The 22,710-nt window shown below is 45.2% G+C and overlaps 1 protein-coding gene across 1 annotated transcript; it reads right to left on the bottom strand.

Moving 5' to 3' along the window:
• On the bottom strand, positions 1-21,892 carry tle3a (TLE family member 3, transcriptional corepressor a). Its single transcript, XM_030766949.1, has 21 exons — positions 21,814-21,892; positions 21,061-21,172; positions 20,229-20,329; positions 19,789-19,852; positions 18,543-18,587; positions 13,530-13,592; positions 13,102-13,206; positions 8,527-8,743; positions 7,817-7,824; positions 5,507-5,629; positions 5,344-5,394; positions 4,946-5,098; positions 4,103-4,232; positions 3,627-3,802; positions 3,066-3,136; positions 2,570-2,819; positions 1,701-1,948; positions 1,366-1,513; positions 1,067-1,217; positions 630-706; positions 1-108 (listed from the first exon to the last, which is right to left on the bottom strand). The coding sequence occupies exons 2-21, from the start codon at positions 21,082-21,084 to the stop codon at positions 1-3; spliced, it is 2,313 nt and encodes a 770-aa protein (XP_030622809.1). The 5' UTR covers positions 21,085-21,172; positions 21,814-21,892.
• Positions 21,893-22,710: the final 818 nt, after the last annotated feature.

Below are 22,710 nucleotides of genomic sequence, written 5' to 3'. Positions count from 1 at the left end.
TTAGTAGATCACTTCATAGACCGTGGCCTTCTTGTCACCAGAGCCTGTGACGATATACTTGTCATCTGCAGAAATGTCACAGCTCAAGACTGATGAAGATTCCTTTGACTATAACGACAAGAGAGAAAAGGAACAAAAGAGAGAAAAAAACGGTTACGATGACAAGTATATCATTCTTCTCTGAACTAAACTTCAGAGGTGATATGTTAAGTATCCAGCTAAGACTTCTGTGCTGTCTTAAATCTCGTCCATTTGAAAAATGCTGACAGAGGGCTAGCTCTTTTTTTTCTTCCTGTAAGCACTTCACAGCATCATAAGCAATGCATTAGTAGCAGTTACAGCCCCCCACCCCCAACCACCAACCAAACACTCTGGGGCTAGCTAGCTGTATTTACTCCTGACTTAGTGAATGTGGGCTACAAAACGGCCTTTCGTCTGGCCTCCCCACATCCTCACTAAGTGGTCAGGGTCCGGCTTTAATAACACACTCTGGCCCATTTCCGCTGATAAAGACCGGCCTGTCAGGCAGCGGTCATTGTGCCCTTTAATACTGACTCAGGCAGCCCACACATTTCCGCCGCCGCAGTTACTACTGGCTGGCTGCAGACAGCAGGTATTGATCGCTGTACCTGGAATATGCTGGCGCCGTAGGGAGTCCTCCATGCGTTCAACAGATTGTCCTTCCCTGTACTCACGAACCATTTACCTTGTCAAGGGAAATCAAACATAATTAGAGCTCTGGTAGGACTAGAGAGAGAGCGGCAGAGAAAAAAAAATGTTAAATGGAGGAATGTGCAGAAAACCAAATAAAATGGCAGCTTAATGGCAAAGGACAGTCAAGGTGCTGTTAAACTGGGAATACTGTGCTTAAAGTTCTGCTCTGCAACTTTTCCCTCAATGCAGCAAAAAAGGCAGAGCACTAACATTAAAGATTCAGTGAGAGAGAGGTAGAAATACAGCCATTTGCTACTGCAGAAAACAGTTTAGTCTGTTCTAAATGCAGTCCCTGGTGTGGAGGTGAACCATATACGCAACAGGTAAACGAGGTATCGTGAGAGGCTCTTACCACAGTAGGCAAACTTGAGGGAGAGTACGCAACTCTCATGCAGGTGGAGTTGGTATTTGTCTGGTTTGGTGTGGTGAAGCACTTCCACATTGCTGCTCTCCATGCCTACAGCCAGCCATTCGCCCGTAGGACAGTAGCCCAGCGAGAAGATCTGTCCATGGAACAGATGCACACACACACACACACACAGAGTCAGTACAGACCAAAGCAATGGGCTGGAGGCCATGCTTAGGAGATGAGCTTGTTTTATTCCTGCAGAGGTGAATGAGTAGAGGAGTAGAGGAGCAGTGGAGTATCACCTGTGAGGTGAAGTCGTGCTGCTGAAGCTGCCGTCCCTCCCTCAGATCCCAGGAGCGCACCGTGTTGTCCAGACCTCCCGTCCACAGCTTGGTGCCGTCGTGAGAGATATCGATGCAGCTGGCACCGTCTGTGTGGCCCTGGAACTGCCTGCAGTACCCACAAACCAAAAGGGTTAGCAACAGAACTGTTAAACACAAAGAGGGGAAACAAAAAAGAATCTGTCTCTGCTCCTCCTAAAACCGTTCTCCTAAAGGAGACTCTACAGCAGTGGTAGCCAACAGAGAGAAACCTTTCAAGACTCTTTTCCAGTCAATGTACCTAGTTGACAGCATACCTGACCAGGGTCTGGTTATGAAGATCCCAGACAGCGATGTTTCCGTCACTGCAGCAGGAGAAGCAGACCTTGGCGTCGGGGCTGATAGCCAAGGCGTAGCAGGCTGGGGCGGAAGAGGTGAGTTCAGCTTTGATACGAGGTGTCTGGGAGGCCAGGTCCCAGATGGTCAACGTGCTGGCCTCTCCACCCACGATCAGTGTGCGGCCGTCAGGGAGCAGTTTACAGGAGCGGATGTAGTTATCCCGATTCTGTGCCATGGGAGAAACATGCTGTCAGTCCGAGTGGAAAACAAAGCAGATTCGCTCCAAGGCTCCACAGAGACTCAATCATCTGAATCACCAGGAGTTGGAGGAAAGATGTAAAAAAAAAAAAAAAAAAGTGCTGCATATTATTGAAACAAATGGAATTTCATGGTTCTGTTAAAATGGAGTGCTAATGAAGGCTGATACAAACCTAGACCAATGTGCATTCATATGAGAGCATCTTTAGTTAACTTTCAACAGACTCTGCTGAACAATTAAAAGTGCATGTTTGCCGTAGTGTTGTTCTGGCATAATAGCACCATGTTGTTTGACTATTACCTAAGGTTAATAATTTTTACAGTGTTAGCTATGCTCTAGGCAAGTACACGCTAACAAAGAAGGAAGTTTAATCAATGATTCACAGTTACTGTTTGCCTTGCCAAAGTTTACACAGAGTAGATCTCCTAAGTTCCAGCCCTGGAGGTCTACCTATTGGTTTATTAATCAACACAGGTGTACACACCTTTTTCCAGGTAAATAGTGGTCTCTGATTAGGCAAAAACCATCAGGATTGTTAACCTCCAGGACCAGATTTTGCGGGAACCCTGCAATACAATGCACTCTTACCAGGCAGTCCAGCTGTGACACCGGGCTCTTGCTACCCGGCTGGCTGATGTCCCATATCTTAACGCAGCCTTTGCCACCCGTGTAGACATGACGAGTGGGGTTGCTGATGGTAACCGCACACACCACCTCCCCGTGACTCAGCGTGTTGATCTGACGGGCATGGCGTGGGATCCCTGGTCCAATCAGAGCATCTGGAGGGAAGGGCACAGGCTGCATCTGTCCGTCAGCACTGACGTGGAATGAGTAAGCTCTGAGAAACAGAGAGAGAGAAAGAAGAGAAAACAAAAAAAAAAAACTCCTTAGCAATTTCATTTGTCAGTCTTAAGCATGTGGCAGCTGATTGAAGTGAGCTAATTAAATCAATTAGAGCAATGTGTGTAAGTAGCTTGAAACGAGTTCTCGAGAGGAAGAGGAGCTGTGCAGTGTGGGCTCTCGAGCAGACGGTCTACACGACTGCTGGGACGAGGCAGAGATGCCATCAGTACGGGACACTTACGGCTTTCCTCCTGAGATGGACGTGAGACTGGCGGGCAGACCTGGGGCTCTCATGTGGTGGTCAAACCCCGCCTGCAGGACACAACCCAGAGTGAATCAGTATACAGAGTACACAGAGCAGCATACACACAGTACTACAGCCACGCAAGCTAAGGATGACTCTATATGTCAGCGGGAGGAGATGATTAGGGCAGTCTTAAATTTTGTCTAGATTCAGGTTACCCAGCTAACTGTGTAATGGGGAAAGGTGTCTCCTCCCAACGTATGTCTACATCATGTATTATTAATGAACTGATAGTAAAAAGCAAGTATTCTGAATACAGCTAAACACTACAAGAATACAGGCATATGGTTGAGCGATCTGTGAACACAAATGCAGAGACCCTAAAGACACCAGTCATGCAGAACAGGAATAGCAAACACAAGGATAAAGCAATCAGAGACTGCCAGATACAGTGTGAGACCGGTCAATGTAACACTCATTTCACACCCAGTCACACAGAGAGAGAGAGCGAGAGAGAGAGAGATCGATCAGGTGAATCAAAAGGTAGAGTTTTCTGACCATGGGCGAACGGCCATAGGCTGCTGCGGCGGCTGCGCTCATTTGCGGGGAGATATGCAGGCCAGCGTAAACTCCAGGGCTGGTCAGCGTCCCGTTCATCTCGTGATGGCCCATCATGGCAAAAGGTGTGGGGTAAGAGCCGGCGATGGAGAGGGGTGTTCTCAGGGCAGGAGCAGCTACAGAGAAACACAGATTAATACATCAGAGCAATTCAGTTACCAGCTGCTAATGAGGAAGGTGATAAACCTAAATGAGAAACTTGACACACATCTAAGCATCCACACATAAAGACTACAGAACAGTAGGGACACAACCTGGCTTAAGACAAACGCAGACAGTTATAGCTACTGAAGTGTGAGGAGGACTATATCCATACTTAGGGGTTTTAAATCTGTTGTTTATTATACACCTACAGTGTGAAAAGTCAACAGTACTGAAGTCACCAGAGTGCCAAAAGTCTGAGACCGTCCACTCACCAAGAGCCTCCATAGGGGGTTTTCCAAGGATGGGCCTCAGTCCCGGGGTGGTACTGGTTCCAGGGGTGGGGGCGTCATTTCGAGGTGTGGGAGTGTTGGACTTGAGACCAGGCGTAGAGGATTTATCATTCTATTTGTGTGAGCAGGGGAGAGAAGGAAGGGAGGGGGAGGGGGGGGGGGGGGCAACAGAGACTTAAAACCTCCCGCCAAAAAAATGAGGCAGCATTCAGGCAGAAGATTTGAAAGCAGGCTAAACTTAATCCAATCCAATTCTGACAAACTCGCTACTCCTACGAAGCCATAAACTCTGCTATTTATCCCCAAACCCATTACTGCTACAATGGAGATGAGAGTCGTTTTTATCCTTCCTCCTCGCTTTACCCTTTAATCTTTTTTTTTTTTTTTTCCCCAAGCAGAGGCCCAGAATGGTTAAATGCATTGAGTTATTAGCGGGGAAGACACGACTGATCCGGCTATGGGAATGCATTATCCGTGACATTTACAGATGTATTTAAAAGGCGGGGCTGGGGAAACAGACATTTACTCCTAAAGCCATTAAAAAGACTGCCGCATTATCAGCGAGCGCCTGTCATTGGCTGAGATTTCAGTACTAGAGTTCCTCCCCTCTCCCAATATAACGTACCCTAATCATTCATGCTAGAGCTACACAGGCCCAGACTCAATCAAACTTTGAATGGAAAGATGTAGATTAATAGAGGCTGTAAAAATCTTCAGCAAGATGAACTCCATCAAACCAAAAAAAAAGAAAGAAAGAAAAAAAGGAAGAAAATGGAGTTCGATAAGAAATGCATTAGACTGGGAGACAGGCAGATGGTCTCTTACATGGCTGTGCTCCTTGGTTTTAGAGGAAGGAGTGCTGCCAGAAGAGGCCACGGAGGCAGGGCTGTTCGGAGTGTCCTTTTTAGGGGGGCGGGGCTTGTCAATGCCATTCTCAGGAGGTGAGTGGGCGGGACTGGCTCTGGGCGTGGCTGGGTCCTACAGGGTTAACCGGGGCAGAAACAGGGAGTCAAGAGGACATCCAAAACATGTTGACTGTCTTTTTAAAAGGAATTAATGAATGACTGAGAGCACGAGGGGGAAAAAAACGATTTTGGGTTTTGAGTTGGCTAAAATTCAAAATGTTCTGGCGAATGATCTCATTGTCAAGGTCAGTGAGAAAAGTCGTTAAGTAAATTGAAAAACAAAATTTCACACCCATAAACACGGTGGCTATCTCTCACCTCGTTGGAGACGTCAACCACTAGATCATCACTTTTATCTCCATCACTGTCCTGTAAAAACAATAAAAACGATTGTTGCATTAACCTTCAGTTATACTGCCTTGGCTGTGTGTGCAGGCAGGTGCATACTGATTGTTTCACACACACACACACTCACACTCACATATCTGCTCATGTTGTCCTTCTCCTCCACTTTACGTTTCTTGGACTCCAGGCTGTAGTCTGAGGAGCCCCGGTGTTTCTCACTGGCAGTGCGGAGGCTGTCGGATGGAGAGATGGAGTTATTCTGCAAAAGGGGGAAAAAGAAAAAGGGGAAAAAAAAAACAAACAAAAAAAAAACAATGACAAAAGCCCATCAAATCGGTCACTGAATTTTCTGCTGCTCAGCTCAGCTGGATCACGGCAAACGCATGGATTCAGTCTACTTTATACATGTGAGACAAAATTAATATGGGTGAGTGTGCGAGTATGCTCATATCAGGGGGAAAAAACCCTTTCAGCTTCATGAGTTTCAGAAGTGGATTGTTTTTGCTTTGCAATTAATTATGTGTACGCCTTTGTGACAACGGTATTAATCTAGACCCGATTTTAAAACTGCTATCACGCTAACAGGTACTTTGCAGCTGTGGATTTTGACACCAGTCCAAGCCTGAGTAACAACAGCAACAACAGCAAAAGGGAAAAAAAACCCCACAATAATGGTGAGGAGGGGAGAAAAAAGAAAAACAGAACAGCTCTTATCACTACAAACCGCACACTTTAAAAAGCCATAGATCCCTATTCATTCTAATCGGCCGGCTCCAAAACCAAAACGGTTCAAACACAATGCACGAAAACCAGCCAAGCCGTATCTAACAACATAAAGTAGACTAAACACACAAGAATGTGCTGGCTACACAACAGAGGAGACACAGTTAGCTTGTCTAGAGGAGGAGACTGTTTTCACTGCCTCCTCATCACCCCGCCCCCTTCTTCCTCTCCTAAAAGAGACAACAACCTGGTTCAGCATGACATGAGCTGTGTGTTCGAGCCTAACAACAGGCCTTTATCTGAGAGCAGCCAGGCTTTGTGTGTGTGTGTGTGTGTCGTAGCCATTGATTGCTGTGGTGTCTGGGCACCTCCTAATTCTACTCTTTTTGCTAAACTGTCAATCTGTGGTTGTGGTAGAGTACTGCGCAGTCAGAGAAGAAAAAAAAATCTCAGGGTGTGTGTGTGTGTGTCCACTGTGCACAGCAGTGGGTGCCCCTGTAATATCAGTCCATTGAGACTCATGCTGATTCACTGTACTTTCATGCCCACTCACAGAGACACATTCTTGCCAGACCACACACTTGCATCACACGCGGTTGGCTGGCTAGCCTCCAGAACAATCCCTGATGAGTGTTTTCGTGGCAGAAATCTCTTCTCTTTTTTTCCCCCCACTCTCAAAAGGGACCAATTCCTCCTAATTCCTCCAGTGAGTCCTCTGAGCTTTTTAGTATGCATGTTACACTTTCACAAAGAGCTGCCAGAAACAGAGACAGAGAGAGAGAGAGAGAGAAAGACAGTGTGTGTCTCAGAACACACTGCGACTTCTTTCTAAAGATAATCCAAGTCAAAGACTCTCTGTAGTCTCTTTCTCACAGCCACACAGCAAACAGGACACAGCACAAGGTAAGCCTCCGGTTTACTGGAACTGTAAAAGGAAACAATGTTCTCTGAGAGGGATGAAGTAGCAGGCTGGGCAAGGGGCCCAAAGACTCGGTGCATAATGCCTTTGACCTTCTAAAGAGATGCTTAGCGTGACTCATTAAGAGGAGTCACCACCACACTATCAGATGACCTGGGAGAGCACCGCGGAATAAACATGACGACTTGCTGCTAATGGCCGCAGGAGCTCCGCTCCTTCAGACATGACTGCACCCATTCAGGCCCGGCATTTCTGCCTCCGCCAGAAACCCTACCTCCCCGACGCCCTGCCCAATCAGAGGCCGTCGCTAAGACTCTGAGCCGTCACGTAAACGCCTTTTACAAGGGCACTGAGATGAGAGGAAAACAACCCAGCATCTGGGTTCATACATATTTATCTCAGACGAAAAGAAACGGAGAATAAGAAAAAGAAGAGTGGTAAACAAAAGAGAGCGGGGAAGGGAGGGGGATGCAGGGTCAAATAAATCCGTTAAGAATGGAGGGGGTTGAGTCTCCTTTTAATTGTGATGAAATTATAGAGCCTCCTTTAATCCCTACGCTGTGATACGAGTCATTTCCCATCTGGAAGAGCTGCAAAGGGCTTATTGCACAAAACCTCATTTCCCCATTAGTCATTTTAAATGAAAGCAGATTACTGTACGGAGAGCAACTTCTGCTTGTTTCAAACCAGGAGTCTTACTTGACATTTACCTTAATGGAAATTCTTAAGTGTGAAAAAAACAGCTAGCAATACGAGAGAGAGAGAGAGAGAGAGAGAGAGAAAGAAAAGAAATAGAAAACTCACCGTGCTCTCTTTTATGATTGGTAGTTGAAGGAAACGAGGACGTTGGCCAGACGTTGGAAAAACAAACAATAAAAGAAAAAAAAAGAAACAAAAAACAAACAAAAAAAAAACAGAAGTGAGTGAACAGGTCTGACTGGTATTTGGAATAAAAATAAAAAATTTCATTGCTGGGCAGTGCAACGTGATTTGAACACACATTGTCTAGCATACATTGGTTAAAAGCATATCGACCTTTTGACCTTGACAGACAGTGTGTATACTGCAAAAGCAAAGTACTTCTTCAGTTTCACACACTCCTTATCCAAACAGACTTTGCCTCATTCGCTGGCCAAAATTCAAGAATGTGCCACGCTCTAAATAATCTTAAAAGGACTTGTAAAGAAAAAACTGCTGTCATTACAGTGGCAATATTTCTCCATTCGTTCCTCTGTGTCTCCCACAACTGCACATTATATGGTAAAGTCCTGAACAGACAGCTCTGATTCAATGTCTAGTCAAGGGCCCTATTATTTTTTAATGTGCTGAATCAGGTGTGACAACGCTGGGGAGAAAAGCACAACAACCAGGCCTCGAGGAACAGGCTGGGAGTAGCAGTAAAAACAAGGACAGGGGTTTGATGTATTTCAGAAGGGGATTTTAATGAATATGAGAATTATGGGCACTTTGACTCCTGTCTCTGCTGAAGCTTGACCGCTGCAGCTTCCCCTCACCTCTGTGCTCCAGGTCGTGGTGATTCTTCTCGTCCTTTACTGGGAGGTGTGGCTGACTGCCCAGCGCTCCCAGTGCCAGCAGGCCTGAACCGGTGCCTGTCACTGGGGGGATGCCGGGGGGCTGTAAGCCTGAAGGGTGGGGGGGCAGTGCCACAGGGCCGTGGGCAGCGTGAGATAGGTGTTGGGCCTGGAGCTGCTGCTGCTGTGGAAAGACAAACTACGAGTGGGCCAGAGTGAAGAAACAGAGAGATTTAACCATCTTAACACACACTCACAGGCAGAGAGAGAGAAAAAAAACCGAATACTAATCCTGTCTGAGCAGAGCAGAGTGCATGACAGGGCCTAGCATTCTCACACAGCTATTAAGGCTAATTGTGTTCACAGCCATATTTCAGTGCTGAGTAAGGAAAGCATGGTGTAAAGATTAGTGTTAAGGGGAAAAAATAGAACTTCAGAAAAGAAGTGGTGACATGAGGTTAGAAATACTACATACACACACAATCTGTAAATTGAGCATTAAAAAAAGACTTCACAATATGATTACAGTATCATGAGACTGAGGTCCAGTCAAACAAGAAAAGCATGGAGTACAAACAACCTGCAATTAAAGTGGTGAATTTCACAAGAACGCACATGCATACAAACACACACACATATGCCAAGAGAGAAGTGTCAAGCCCTCTAGGATCCAAAAAAAGAGACAGCAGGCCAGTGGAATCCTGTTGGCTTCCTGGCTTAGCAGCACCTGCCCATGAGTCCCCATTAGAAAACACTGGACGACTATATTTACTCCTCTCACACTTGGCTTTGCTTAATTCACTCGGCCTGAGTCATCCATCAAAACCCAAACTTTCAAAACCACTCCAATGGCAGCTGGGCTCACTTTGTGTACTCACTGTGTGTGTGTGTGTGTGTGTGTATGCGCGTGTGAAGCCAACAAGCAGGGGTTTCGTGCTGGCTTCTGTTCAAGCCTCCAATACTGCCATCAATATTTGAAAGGCTTGGGGAGATGGATGGGAGTTAAAAGGCACTCAGCATGGAAGCGAGCAGTTTAAAGCGAGGTTAAATAATACTTAGCTGAGGCACCAATAAAACAAAAAAACCCTCTACAATTTATTACCATTCTCAGACATGCTAAATTATTCAGCTACTGCTATTATGGCATGTTCTGCTCTCTCCCCTCAACTCAATCACTGCCCATTTATGGTTGTTTTCAGAGAATCTTGAGGTGTGTGTGCGCGTGTGTTGACGAAAAAGAGTAGGTATTGTGTGTTTGGGGAGTGGGGTGAGAAGGGAGAGATATCCAACCTTTTGGAATAATCAGCAGGTCATTAATGGCACGTCAAGAGTAAATATCAATACTCAGGGCTTATTTATAAGACAGGGGAACTCTGAAAGACTGCCCTTTGCAGAGGCTAAATCATTATTAAGATGTCCGTCTGAAGCCCTTATTCGGGGCTGTCTATAATTGCTAACAGCTTAGCAGATTATTTGCACAGCTGGTTGTATATTGAGGATGAGGGCCTTGGAGAATGGCACACAGAGAATGGTATATAGAGGAGCCCCACCTGGGATTTGAACCTGCAACCTTACCCTCAGTTCAACAAGGCCTTCAAGCCAATTATGAAGTGTGTGTGTGTGAGAGTGTGTGTGTGAGTGTGAGAGAGAGAGAGAGAGAGAGAGAGAACGAGAGAGAGAGAGAACGAGAGAGAGAGAGAGAGAGAGAGAGAGAGAACGAGAGAGAGAGAGAGAGAGAGAGAACGAGAGAGAGAGAGAGAGAGAGAGAGAGAGGAGTAGACAGAGAATAAATGACAAAAGAATAAAATCAGAGAGAGCTAACGCATGGGTAGTCTGATGCGAGTCTAAGACTGTGGCAGAGACAAAAGCGAGAGTGACAGTGCAATAGAGAGAGAGAGAGAGAGAGAGAGAGAGAGAGAGAGAGAGAGAGAGAGAGAGAGAGACAGAGTAGGGATGTGTGTGTGTGTGTGTGTGGAGATGAGTGACCACGAGGGAAATTAAAGAGCCAGTTGAATCAGGGGGGAGGCCCAGTCTTGCTCATTCTGCCTAATGAGCCACTGATGTGTAATACGCATGGACAATCATCCAGCACCCTCATTAGAGAGCCAGCAATGAAGACAAAAATAAATAAATAAATAAAATGCCTTCTCTAATTTAATATTCCTAGATAAAGACCTCTTTTCTTGGTGTTAATTTCCTTCCCATCTGTGAAATACCACTGCCAAACTCTGGCCGTTAACAAGATTTCTTCTTCTTTTTTTTAATAAAGATTCTGTACTTAAAAGCCAACTGGCCACATTAAGCATCCACTTACTGTAGTCTTCTACTGCAAAGGGAAAACTCACAGTCCTGAGCTGTCACCATGCAACATCAGGGCACGCCAGGAGACAAAACCCTTTCATTTTGGAAGCTTAAGGGGTGTGTGTATATCTACAGACTTGTGTACTAGCAACCCTCACAGCCACACATTCATACACACAGTCTTAATTGGAATCTTGGCACAGGCCTGAGCTGTCTAAGTAGAGTGCTATGATGTCTGACTAGACAGAAAGCAGCTACATGAGAACTTGAGCATATTTGGCTAGGTAAGAAAAGCTCCCATCACACACGAACACAGAGAGAGAGACCAGCAGTGAACCCCTACATCTTTAATCTCCCTTCAAATTCAAGCTCTACATCAAAAACACATCCACAAATGATTAAAGCTCGCCCTGTTTGGGAGAAAAAGGTGTATCGCAAATACACGTTTCTAAAATAAACAAGACTGGTGAAACAAACACAGAGACAGACAGACAGAGAGAGAGAGAGAGACAGAGAGAGAGAGAGGGAGAGAAACGTAGCAGTGAGGGCAGAGATGCTGAGCTGCTGCAGGAGGCCATCTTGAGAGTGCTGATCAAAGTCACAGCGCGGCAGAAAAGCACGGCTGGCCTAGATGCATCCTATTACAGACTCTGGGCTCCATCAATAAGAGATGCTCCCAGCTCTTGCTCCGCTGGAACTGAACTGAACGGATTCTGCTGCCGCTGCCACACAACCGACATCTCACCTTGGACTTCCACTATTCATGAGAATTCCGTCTGCTGCTCTTACGCTCCGCTCTCCGAAAGTCAAAACAGCTTGCCTCCCTCATAAAAAAGTTTATTAATACCGCCACTCTGACTGCAACTACCATTCCCTGATTTTCAAAAAATAAAACATCTATGGGTGCCTCAAAGAAAAAAATAATCAGTAATAAGAGATAAACAGATAGATATTTTTTTTATCCATAATATCGCACTGAAAATTCTACCTTCATCCTATTAAGATATATGAATGGATAAAAGGTATGACTGATTCCTGAAAGCAATTCAGAAATAATCCAATTTCAAACGCCTCTCAGAGGAATTTCGCTGCGCAACTTTCTAAAATTTCTCTTCTGAGGAAAAATCATTAAGCAATAAACTTTATTTGTTGTAATGCATCATCAAAAAAAGGGTCTTTCCAGAACGGAATCGGGCATTAGAGCCTCACACGAGCCGGCAGAATTCCGGGAAGTAATTATCGTAGAATGACCGTCCATGATCAGGCCCCTACTGAATTCCAATATCAGGCTACAACGGGTCAACCCTTACACCAGCCACACCCCACTTCAAAATCTCTACAAGGACCCTGAGGAGTAGGCTAATCAAACCCAGGTTAGATCCAGTAATAAGATCACCATTTAAACAATTCTACGAACAGGGACTGGATCCTTTGTCTTAGGTTGACTCAGAGGAAGATCGTTCACCGATCAATAATCGGGAGCGGATGGAGCACAAAAGACGGTTAGAGGAGAAGTTTGGCAGGGGGGTTGAGTAAGACTTGTACTGATTTGGGTAGGGGGTGTGTTAAGTGGTAAAGTAGGGGAGGGCCAGCGTGCAGGCCCCCTCATCTGTCTTTAATTCCCAGAGTTATCCAGGTCAGTGGTGAGGGATGAGCCTCCTCAGGATAACCTCATCCAATTAAAGTGATACAGGCCCTAAAGAGAACAGCCAAGGGCTTTTCCATTCACTCACAGGGACAGCAGCCATTAAGGACAAACAGGCCACATATAGAGCACAGGTACTCAGAGCAAAGTAAGGTCTCTCTCACACACACACACACACACACACACACACTTCACAAAACATGGTAATAGTTCAAACAGATGCTAGTGAACCCAGCATACTAGACCTGAGCCAAGAGTAAAAAGAAAAAAAACCCAAAACAAAACAAAGAACAAAACCCCGAAAACATACAGTAAGATATAAACAGACATGCATACAGAGCCACTCTCTCTTCTATTCAGCCTTACACAACACATTACACTCTACAATATACAGTATCCACAGCGCTATATAATTAACTTTTTTTTTTTAAATACACAATACAAAAAAATTTATGAAAGAAGCAAAACTGCACACTGAGTGGGTGGAGTGAGAGAATGTGTGAGACCTACAAACAGGGCTTGTAATTGGTGTGTGAGTCAGTCATTTTGGGCTGGGTGCAGGTTTGCCTCTTGTCACAGTTATATGAGAGGAATTAAAGGGGTATACACACGGTGAGGGGCAGATTGGGAAGTCCACGTACCCCGATGATGGCATTCAGCTCACTCATTGTCACTTGCTTGGCACGTTCAACAGCCTGTGCCACCTGCTGTTGGTGCTGAAACCAAGAAAAAAAAAAACACACACACAGACAAATATTTCAGTTACAAAAATACACCGCTTCCCACAGGGCATGCAGTAACATCAACAACAAACCCGTAGACAACTAAAAAGCAAAAGCTGTCATCACCTCATATAGTAAACTTTGTTCATAGAGTTAAAAGGAAAATATAAAGTGGAAACACGCAAATTTAAAATCTCTCATGTAAAATCTTAATCTAAACATGTTTATGTTGCAACTGTAGATTTATGACTATAAAAACCTGTCAAATTTCTAAGTTAAGTTACTTATAAAACAAGCAAGCAAATAAGGCAACCCACCTCTTGTGACAGAAAAGGCATAATTTGGGCTAAAATTGCATTAAGCCGTTTGGCGATCTCCGTCTGCAAAAACAAAAGATGGGGTGATTCACTGATGCTGGCAGCATGATGGTACAATGACTTGACACAGCCCCCTTTTTAGTGTTTACAACGATTAAGTCAATTACCATGGCAATCAGAAGTGCTTGACTCGGCACACTCCAAACAGCTTGATATTGACATGTGAAATATTTAAAACATTACGAGAGCCCAGGGGAGACTGAGCGCAGCTGTGATGAACGAACACTCCAAACCACATGGAAATGAGCGAGGCAGAGCAGTGAACGGCTGTGTTAAGAGCCCGTTTCACATCACTCTGTAAGGCCCTGCACTACAGAGTGTTGCTGCTGCACAGGACTTCCCCAGTCTTCACAACAAGCCACTCCATGCATCACTTTTATTGTGAGCAAAAATGTCATTTACTAAATATGCCACTGGTTTAACAGGAGGGGGGGGGACCCCAAAAACTTATGTTGTGACACAGCCATCTTCACTACAAACCTTACGATTCACACTGTAAGACATCCAGGCTTAAACACGTACAGGGATAGTGGAAGGCCACAGGGTTTGTGTTGGGAGCTGTGCCCCTTCGCTCTGCGGTGAGAGAGGGCTTGTGGCTGCTGCACTCTAATTGAGTGAGGGGCAGGCTCTGTTCAGACCTGTCAGAGGTTGGAGTCTAATTCGACTCCACCTCCCCCACCCCCCTTTTCTCTTCCCACCCACTCACCACAACCATCAAACATTTTCCCAGCATCCCCTCGCTGCCTTTCCATCCAGCTCGCCACAGGGACCCCGACCTCCATTCTTCCCCCGCCTGGCTCACCATTGCCATGGCAACAGCGAGCTGCGGGGAGGGGGGGGGGGTTGTGGCGGGCCCCCCGTGCTCTCCTATCGTGCTCAGATCATTATGCAAATCGTACCTCGGCTTGACCGTAACAGCCTGTAAAATCATATTACGTGCACACAGGCAGGTCATTAAATTGAATTTTCAGGCTGTCGATCAGATGAACGCCGCACATGCAACGGAGGAGATGAAGGAGGGGGAGTGGTGGCGGGGGGGGGGGGGGGGGGGGGGTTCAGATGGGGGTGTGAGTGAGAGAGGAAGCAGATTTATGCTTTCTTTCCTTCGCACCACTGACAAAATGATTTTTCCCCACCTCCACGCCAAAGCTCCAACTCACCCCAAAACAAGGCTACAGCCCGGATCCGCACTGGTCCAGTAACACCTCCCAGAAAGCGGAGAGAGCAGAGCAGTGCCAACATCAGAGCTGCATCCTCTGATGAAAGAGCCCAACATCACAGGTCTGGGCTTGGGCTTTGGCTGAGACCAAAGGCAGAAGAGAAGGGGGGGAAAAAAAACTCCACTAGATACATCATCTATGGAATTTATGAGGCTCAGTTCAAGCCAGGGCCAGAGCAGAGCAGAGCACAGACACATCACAGGGATTTCAGCCTATTTTTCATTTCAGTGGCAAACACACCGTTCTGCACCGACCAGGAAATTATTTATAACCCCGTTGCAGAAAATGCCGAGCGGTTGCAGCAGCCAAACATAATATTTCTTTACAAGATTATCAGCAGCACCCGAGAAAAGTTTTTCTGCTCCCTCCTTTTCTCTGGTGAAAGGGGAGAGTGGAGGGAGCTCGGTCAGGCCAAGCGATAGGTAATAAACAGTCTGCTGTGCCCGTGAGGACGGCTGAAAATCACGGCTATATTGACAGTAATCTGAGGCGGATATTACACAACTTCAAAGGCACGGAGTAGCATCAACATGAAACTGGTCAAGAGAACATACCATAAATTCTTCTCTCCCTGTACATACTGTTCTCAAAACCAACTATCAAAACAACAGCTTTCACATACACTTTAAAAGAAAATTAACCTGTAATTGCATGGCTGAATATCCCCCTAACGTAGCAATTTCATTTTAAAAAATGTTTTAAAATACAAAATGTCTCGCTCTACATCTCTAAGAAAAACAAACGAACAAACAAACAAAACAAAAAAAAACACGAAGGAGCAGACATCAGCACATGCTCTTCCAGCCTGCTCAGTATATAATCCTTATTTGCGGAGATAAACCTGGTCAATAGCGCTCTAACATTTGACAGGATTTGCCGAGAGGCCTGGAAAGCATCGAACGAATTCCTTAAGGGCTTAGCACCACACTGACAGCTGGCCACAAGGGGTCAAGGGTTGACTTACATGGGGGGGGGGGGGGAATCAAAACCTGCTTAATAAAAGCGGGGAAAAAAAAAACCAAAACACCATATACAACATTGGAGCACATAAAAGGTGATGTTGGATGCATAATGGATTCGATGGTTTTTGCCGTAAACAGGCCACACAGCCTGCCATGGAGCTGGATGCACAGGCTTTTAGCTCCAACGACGGATAAAAATAGGGATGTTGTCACTTTAAGCAGATGAAAGCTTAGCTCTTGAGTGGCGAGGCTCACGCTCTGGTACACAATTACAGGTACTCGGACCTGTCTAGCACTGTTTCAAGAGCACTCTAGGGCCAGCTTGTCAATGGCACACTGAAAGCTATTTGTCTGTTGCTATCAGCAGTGGCAGAATTGAGTGAGATACTGATGAGCATTGAATATAGAGGGAAAACAACTGCTGCTTCCAGGCATGTGTCCTCATCGCAAACAATACTTGACCCAGCAAGGCCGATGGATCTCCTATTATTTCTACGGGGATGTGTGAGAGAGAGAAAATAGTCACTCATTACTCTTGCTCTCACATACAGGTCATAAAGGAATAACACTCTAGAAATATGTGAGACCTGGTGTGTGATTGAGTGTGTGTGACTGGCACAGAGCACATTAAAGACTGATTCATGAATACGGCTGTTCTGTATATAACACAGCCTAACTCTACAGAGATTATCTAACTTTTTTTTTTAACAAAAGGAAAATGCTAGAAGCCTCTCCTTGTAACGCTCATGTACACATCCCTCTGAAAGTGAAAAAAAAAACAAAAAAAAAAAACAGCAGCAGTAGCAACAACAACAACAACAACAAAAACCCCATTCAACCCTAACCTGATGCACTACTCCTGCGTTTACACTGTGATCTTGTGAGCGCATTCCACTTAGCTGCGTAACTTAACCACAAAATAAAACAAGAGGGTGGAACAAGTGCCGTGTTTCCCAACCATCAATCATTATGACCATTTTTTTTTTGTCAGCGAGGGCTGTATGTGTGTGTGACCTCACAGAGCCGGAACGTTTGTTTTGGCACAGGGAGATGAGTACCGACCCACGGTTAGCAAACAGCTCCTAGAGTCTGCACATAAATCATTGATCAGAGTCTCGGTGTCACAGACCCGCTCAATCCGGCCCCCGGCACTAAAAAGGGGTTTCCCTGCACGGGCTAAATCAGGTGAGAGGAATTCACCAAATCAACCCAAAAATGAGCCAGACCGCCTGTGGTCCAACTAAATCCATCGCCTTGGGCAAAGGGCTGGGGCTGTTCCTGAGTGTGGAGCTTTAGTCACTGGGCCTCATGTCACACTATGGCGGTCTGAGAAAAGTCACACAGATGCATGCCATCCTCAGCATTACCGCGTTTCGCAACAGCACACCCTGAAACCCACATTATGCCTCTACTGTTTTAGAATACAAAAAGACCATTTGAGGGTGGGAGAGGGGTCGGTGCGGTACAGATAGAGGAACGGGCTTTCCTTACAGTGAGAAATAAATCCTTAGGCTGTTGAATAATATGGTTGTGTGGATCCAGTAATCCAGCCCACCTCAGGCGTGTTAACCACTCCCAGCCTGCTCTCTCAGTCCTGGGATTGGGAGGTGTGGGAGGCCTGATCAGGGATAAAGAGAATGAAGGGATCTGTGTGTTTGCCAACGAACAACTCCCCCACACCCACCTCCCTCCCCCAGGTTACAGCCTCAACTGGATGAATTATTCAAGTGCCTCAATCAGCTCTGTGGTGTTTCCTGATAAAAGTCGAGGCGCTAAACTGGATCAGTCGATTAACCCGTTTACACAAGGCATGCCCTCCTATCCTGCATCCTACCCATCCCCCATTCACTCACTCACTCTCTCTCTCATCCGCTCTCTCTCTGCCTCCCTCTGCTCCTCACAGGGAGATAAGTGGGTGACAGAAAGCATAATAAGAGTGAGCGGACTGACAGACAGTCACCACACTGACACACATTGATGGATCACCAAACTCCCAGACACACACCAGTCTCTCACTGGCTCCATTAACCTTGTGGTCTGTGCGTGTTTGTGTAAGCCAAGCACTAAACTGGCATTAACATCGCCTGTGTGTGTGCAGATTAAATGTTTCCCCATCATCACCTGAATCATCAAAACCACAGGCTAGGTCTTAAATAAAAATATGTTTTTCCAGCCTTATTTCTGAAAAAACTACAAGGGGGGAAAAATTCCCAAATATCGCATTCGAGAGCGTGCACACGAGGGACACAAGGAAAAAAAAGACCCTGAGTCAGGGGTGTACAGTGAAATTTCAGTTGAAATAATTGATTTCAAAGACAGAATTTACAGCGGTGACGATTTTTCTCGCGCCTTAATTTACAGAGCTCGTCTTAAATGTGCTGACACAATCGGGTCTGCGCAGACTGCTCTCTCTTCAGTCATTAAGTCACATGGCCTCTCCTGCCAAAGTCCTGCCTTTAATCTTATCAAAGCTGTCCAACCACATAGCATATGTACCGTTAGATCAGCACAAGCAGACAGAGGGAATGACTCAGAGAGTGTGTGTGTGTGTGTCCAGTTCAAGCTCTCCAAAGCACACAGTCGACAGCATACCTCTCACGTCTACAAGCCACACTTACACTTGTCTCCTAACACACCCACATGACTGGGCTGACTGACATCCACACACACTCTGGGAAGGTTTCTTCTCCTTTGAGGGGCAGATACTGTGTGTCTGTGCGACTTTGTGTGTGTGTGTGTGTGGTCAATAGGAGATCAAAAGGGCTGCTTACCTGTTTGTGCATTTCAATATTAAGCCCATAAGACATCTCGTAGTACTGGAAAGAAAGACAAAAATAAAATGAGTTATTTTCTCAGTAGCAATACAACGAGTCTTTGATGCATATTTGAAACTCTTTTTGAAAGCCCTGTTTCCAGTTCTACGTGCTGAGGATAGCAGGGTTATTCAGGTCAGAACAAAGGCTATGCATTAATTTTGTTCTGGAACAAACAGACAGGTGAGTATGACAGTATGTCAAACAGTCCTGGTCCTAATTTTTCAGCCTGTTTTCCAGCTGGTCAGGGTTTTTGGAGAGGAAAAAAAAAAAGCTTTAAATCAGCTCTCCATATAACCATAAGAGCTGGAAGCTGACACTATCAGCAGAGACATTCCGTACAGGGATTCTCCTCAGTGTTTACCTAACCTCTCCTCCTCCTTTTAAGGCTGACATGGTTTTTCCTGTGAAAGGAATGTTTAACTTGTGTCCCTGGGTATTGGTTAAAGTCATCCCTTGTGTGTTTGCCCAAGATAAGAGAATACACTTCCACAGTTTGACCCTGTAATAGTTACAACATGTCACGGCTTTGTTCTTCCCCCACAGACTGGAGAGAATACTGACATAGCCCTATGTGATTATACAACATACTCATTTCAGTTTTTGTGCCTTTGAAAGCCTGTTATTTACGCATGTCATTCATACCAAGTTCTGGCGATTTTTTAAAACTATTTATCTGTTTGTTGGTATGTAAATTGCCTTTATTTACAAAAATTGCAAGGTTTTATTGCAAGGTTTTTGAAGTTCTATTGCGATTGAGCTTTTTTCCCACAGCCAAGCCTGGCCTTTCTCCATCACCCCTCACCTAATTTACAGCCATGCATTTGTCTGAGAGCAGCGTCTCCTTGGAGAATAATCAGATCCACACACAGAGGGAGGTAGAGAGAGTGGGGGTGAGAGAGGGAGAGAAAGAGAACAGAAGGGACAATGCTGTAGTCATTGACCCCTGTGGCTAAGGGGGCTGTCTGCAAAGGAGCCTGGGGCTGAGTGTAGTCAGTCAGGGCTCTTTAATAGAGCAGCAGGCTCAACTGCAAGGGCCTGGAAGAGGTTTCTCACACACAAACCCAACCCAATGCAATGCAATGGCAAAGGTGTACACACACACACACACACACACAAACTCAGAGATCACCTACTGACACCCCACCCCTGGACACGACACACATAAGAGCATAATTACAGCTTGGCTTGTGGATAATCTTACCATGACATAGTGACGCTGCATCTCTGTCTTCTCATTGGCCAGTTTGTCATACTCCACCTTGAGACTTAAATGGGAAAACAAGGCATCAATTTTCAGGCGTCAGGATTGTTTACCTATTTCTTCTTCTCTCTGTGAGAGTCTGTCTCCAAGTTTTACATTATTTAAAAATCATTTTAAGTCAAATAAAACCATTTTTGAGTAGTATTTGGAAATTAATTTTGTCCGTAATATCCAAGACTCCTTAATGTTACGTCAATATGACTGAACTCTGAAATTGTCTGCATTCTGTTTTTTACATTAGAGAACACAAATATTCTACTAGTATCTTTTATTTAAGAATTTCAAATACAAAAACATTCTTTCATCTGTTGTGTAATATTAGAGCGCCCTGTTTTTTTTTAATGTTGTTTTTCACAGAAATGCAGTTTTGAGATGATTACCTGTGATACTGGGCTTGCAGGAACTGAAATTCGTCTTTGATCCTGTCACAGGACTCGGCCACTGTGAATTTGAAGCCTGGTTGACCAGGTTGGTGGGGTGCCTGAAACACAGATCAACGTCCATCAAACTCAATTACATCTGCACAGAGAAAACATTGTTCTCTGCCGTCTGCCGCGCGAGGCTCAAATGCATTGTCGACCAAGAGAAAGAAAGCGGTTCAAATATTTCAGCTAGCGTAAGGGCTAACACGGTGACATCCCTTCTACGCTGACATCTCTGTGCTGCAGGATCAGTAGCATTTTGACACACCGAAGCGGGGGAATCTTTGCTGTTATGGTTCGCCTGAAGGGGCGGCGGTTTTAATGCTTCACATAAACACCAGCGGGAGAAATGGGGTCGCCTCGCATGGATGGGTCTGTGCGTGCCAAACTACGCCTAAAAATTCTGTTGGTTCCCTCCCCCGGCCACCCCCTTTTCTTCCGTGGAGTTAAAACCAGGTGTTCAGTGAAAACATGAACTAAAGCATGGTCATTGTTGATTAGACATTGTCTAAGTTATTTCCTCGGAGACCAGTTTGTAGTCGATTTTTATATGGACGTCGTGTCAGGTTGCAGTCGATTTTAACGGCTCTCTTTTTGCTTGATGGTGCTTCCTGCTGATCTAATGTTCAAAGCGCTACAGTGCTAGATAGGGTTCTATCAAATGGGGGAGGCACTTCATAAACATCAGGATGTCGTTCGTCATGGACTGACGGCTCTCCTTTGCTCACTTAGCTAAATCGACGCAGATGTAGCAATTATGTTTTCTATAAATTCAAGATGTGCGACTTACCGGATGCCGGCCCTGTGGATACATCTTGAAATGTATCCTTTATTTATTGGAGGTCTGTGAATTGTGCACCCCAACACAATCCCCTGCGTTCAGATCTTTGCCGCTTCCACTCCTCGGGAGGAAAAGAGACAAATACAGGTACTTTAGGTAACTGTTTCTAAGTTGAAGCAAACAGAATTAAACGTGCCGTCCAAGTTCTCAAACCATATTAAGAAACAGAACAGAACCGGAGAATTTATTCTCAAAAGTTAGGGATTTCTGCTACAAATAATTACTACTTTATAAATGTGTTAAGTGACCTTTAAAAAAATCCCACCAACCTTACGAGAGTAACAGTGTGCTGAAACGTTGGCTTATCATTTCAACAAGATACTTAGCAAATGATTATGGTTGTACAACGACCGATACACTAACAAGACAGCAGGGCTCAAAAACACAACCTCACGTTAGAAAGCCACGAAGACTGACTGACCGTAACGACATTCGGTGGTTAGCAATCTCCAACAGGGCTAGTGGAGTAGCGAGCTAGCCGTTTTCTTTGTTTGGCGATTAATTTAGAAAGTAAGGGAAAATAGTCTACGAAAAGTATGTAACGCAACCGACAGGACCACGTGAAATGTGTGCAATCAAGACAACAAAACAATAAACAATTTAGATAGGTGAATTTCCCATCCTACACGCTAACCAAGCTACGTTTCAAGACTTTGTTAGATAACAAGCTATTGTGGCTAGCTAACCTGCTAGCCACCGTACCTGGGTTTGCGTCTCCAAGCGTCGACTCACATCCACCGCTGTATAAACGGAGAATAGCTACAAAGCACGTAGCTGGGAATACCACAACTGACTTATTATTGGTAAGGTTACTTGATGGTGTCAAAATGTCGAAGATGTTCCTGTTTGACGCCAGACGCGTCAAACATTTCCCAAGTGCGCTCGCTCTCTGTCACGGAGGCGTCTCGAGACCGACTGGTTTTCCGAATGCAGGTCCGAAACACGAACCGTTGAGAGACTTTCCTCCTCCTTCTGACCATACAAAACTCCAAAGCTTGGTCGAGTGGTCTCAGAAAGACGGCGAAGTAATCCAAAAAATCGTGCCAAAATGTACTTCCGATTTTGAAGAGGTTTGGACCGTTTAAAAGTGTAACGTTGTACTCCTTCGACACTCTCACATTTCCCCGTCGTCCAGCAATGCTACCCTGTGCCACACACAGACAGTCTACTGACACGAGGGCTGAACTACCGCGAAAGCACCTCTCTCTAACCAATCAAGTAAATGTACGGGGAGTCTGGCTTCATCAACCAATCGGAGCACAAACCCCCACGTGGGGTTTTCGGTTCAATACATGACATCATCTTCGCCATTTTAGATCCGAACAGGTAGCCTGCAATCACCAAACACTTCGAGTAGGTTTTTCTTCACACACTGTGCCGATGACATTAATTATTTGTTTGTTTGGAAGGATGCTAAAATGGAAAATGATGCAAACACAAATTAAATATTTTAGGAATTGAAATTCAGGATGCTTTTCTGATATGAAACGGTAAAGCAGCTGTAGTCACAAACCTGTTTTTTTTTCGCTTGTTTGTTTTTTCAGAATGCGTCAGTTCACATGTTATAATTACGCTTCGATATAAAGCTATTTATTCTGT

This window comes from Chanos chanos, chromosome 2, assembly GCF_902362185.1.
Source record: "Chanos chanos chromosome 2, fChaCha1.1, whole genome shotgun sequence".
Classification (NCBI taxonomy): domain Eukaryota; kingdom Metazoa; phylum Chordata; class Actinopteri; order Gonorynchiformes; family Chanidae; genus Chanos; species Chanos chanos.
Note: the sequence above shows the minus strand (reverse complement) of the source record. Positions and strands in the feature narration are given on the sequence as shown.

What these genes read in the sequence shown, in the direction of transcription:
- tle3a (XM_030766949.1), bottom strand. Translation starts at nt 21,084, where the DNA reads ATGTATCCACAGGGCCGGCATCCG. An exon ending in CTGCAAGCCCAGTATCACAG is followed by an intron (nt 19,853 to 20,228) that starts GTAATCATCTCA and finishes TTCCCATTTAAG; the next exon opens with TCTCAAGGTGGAGTATGACA. An exon ending in TGCCTTTTCTGTCACAAGAG is followed by an intron (nt 13,207 to 13,529) that starts GTGGGTTGCCTT and finishes TCTTGGTTTCAG; the next exon opens with CACCAACAGCAGGTGGCACA.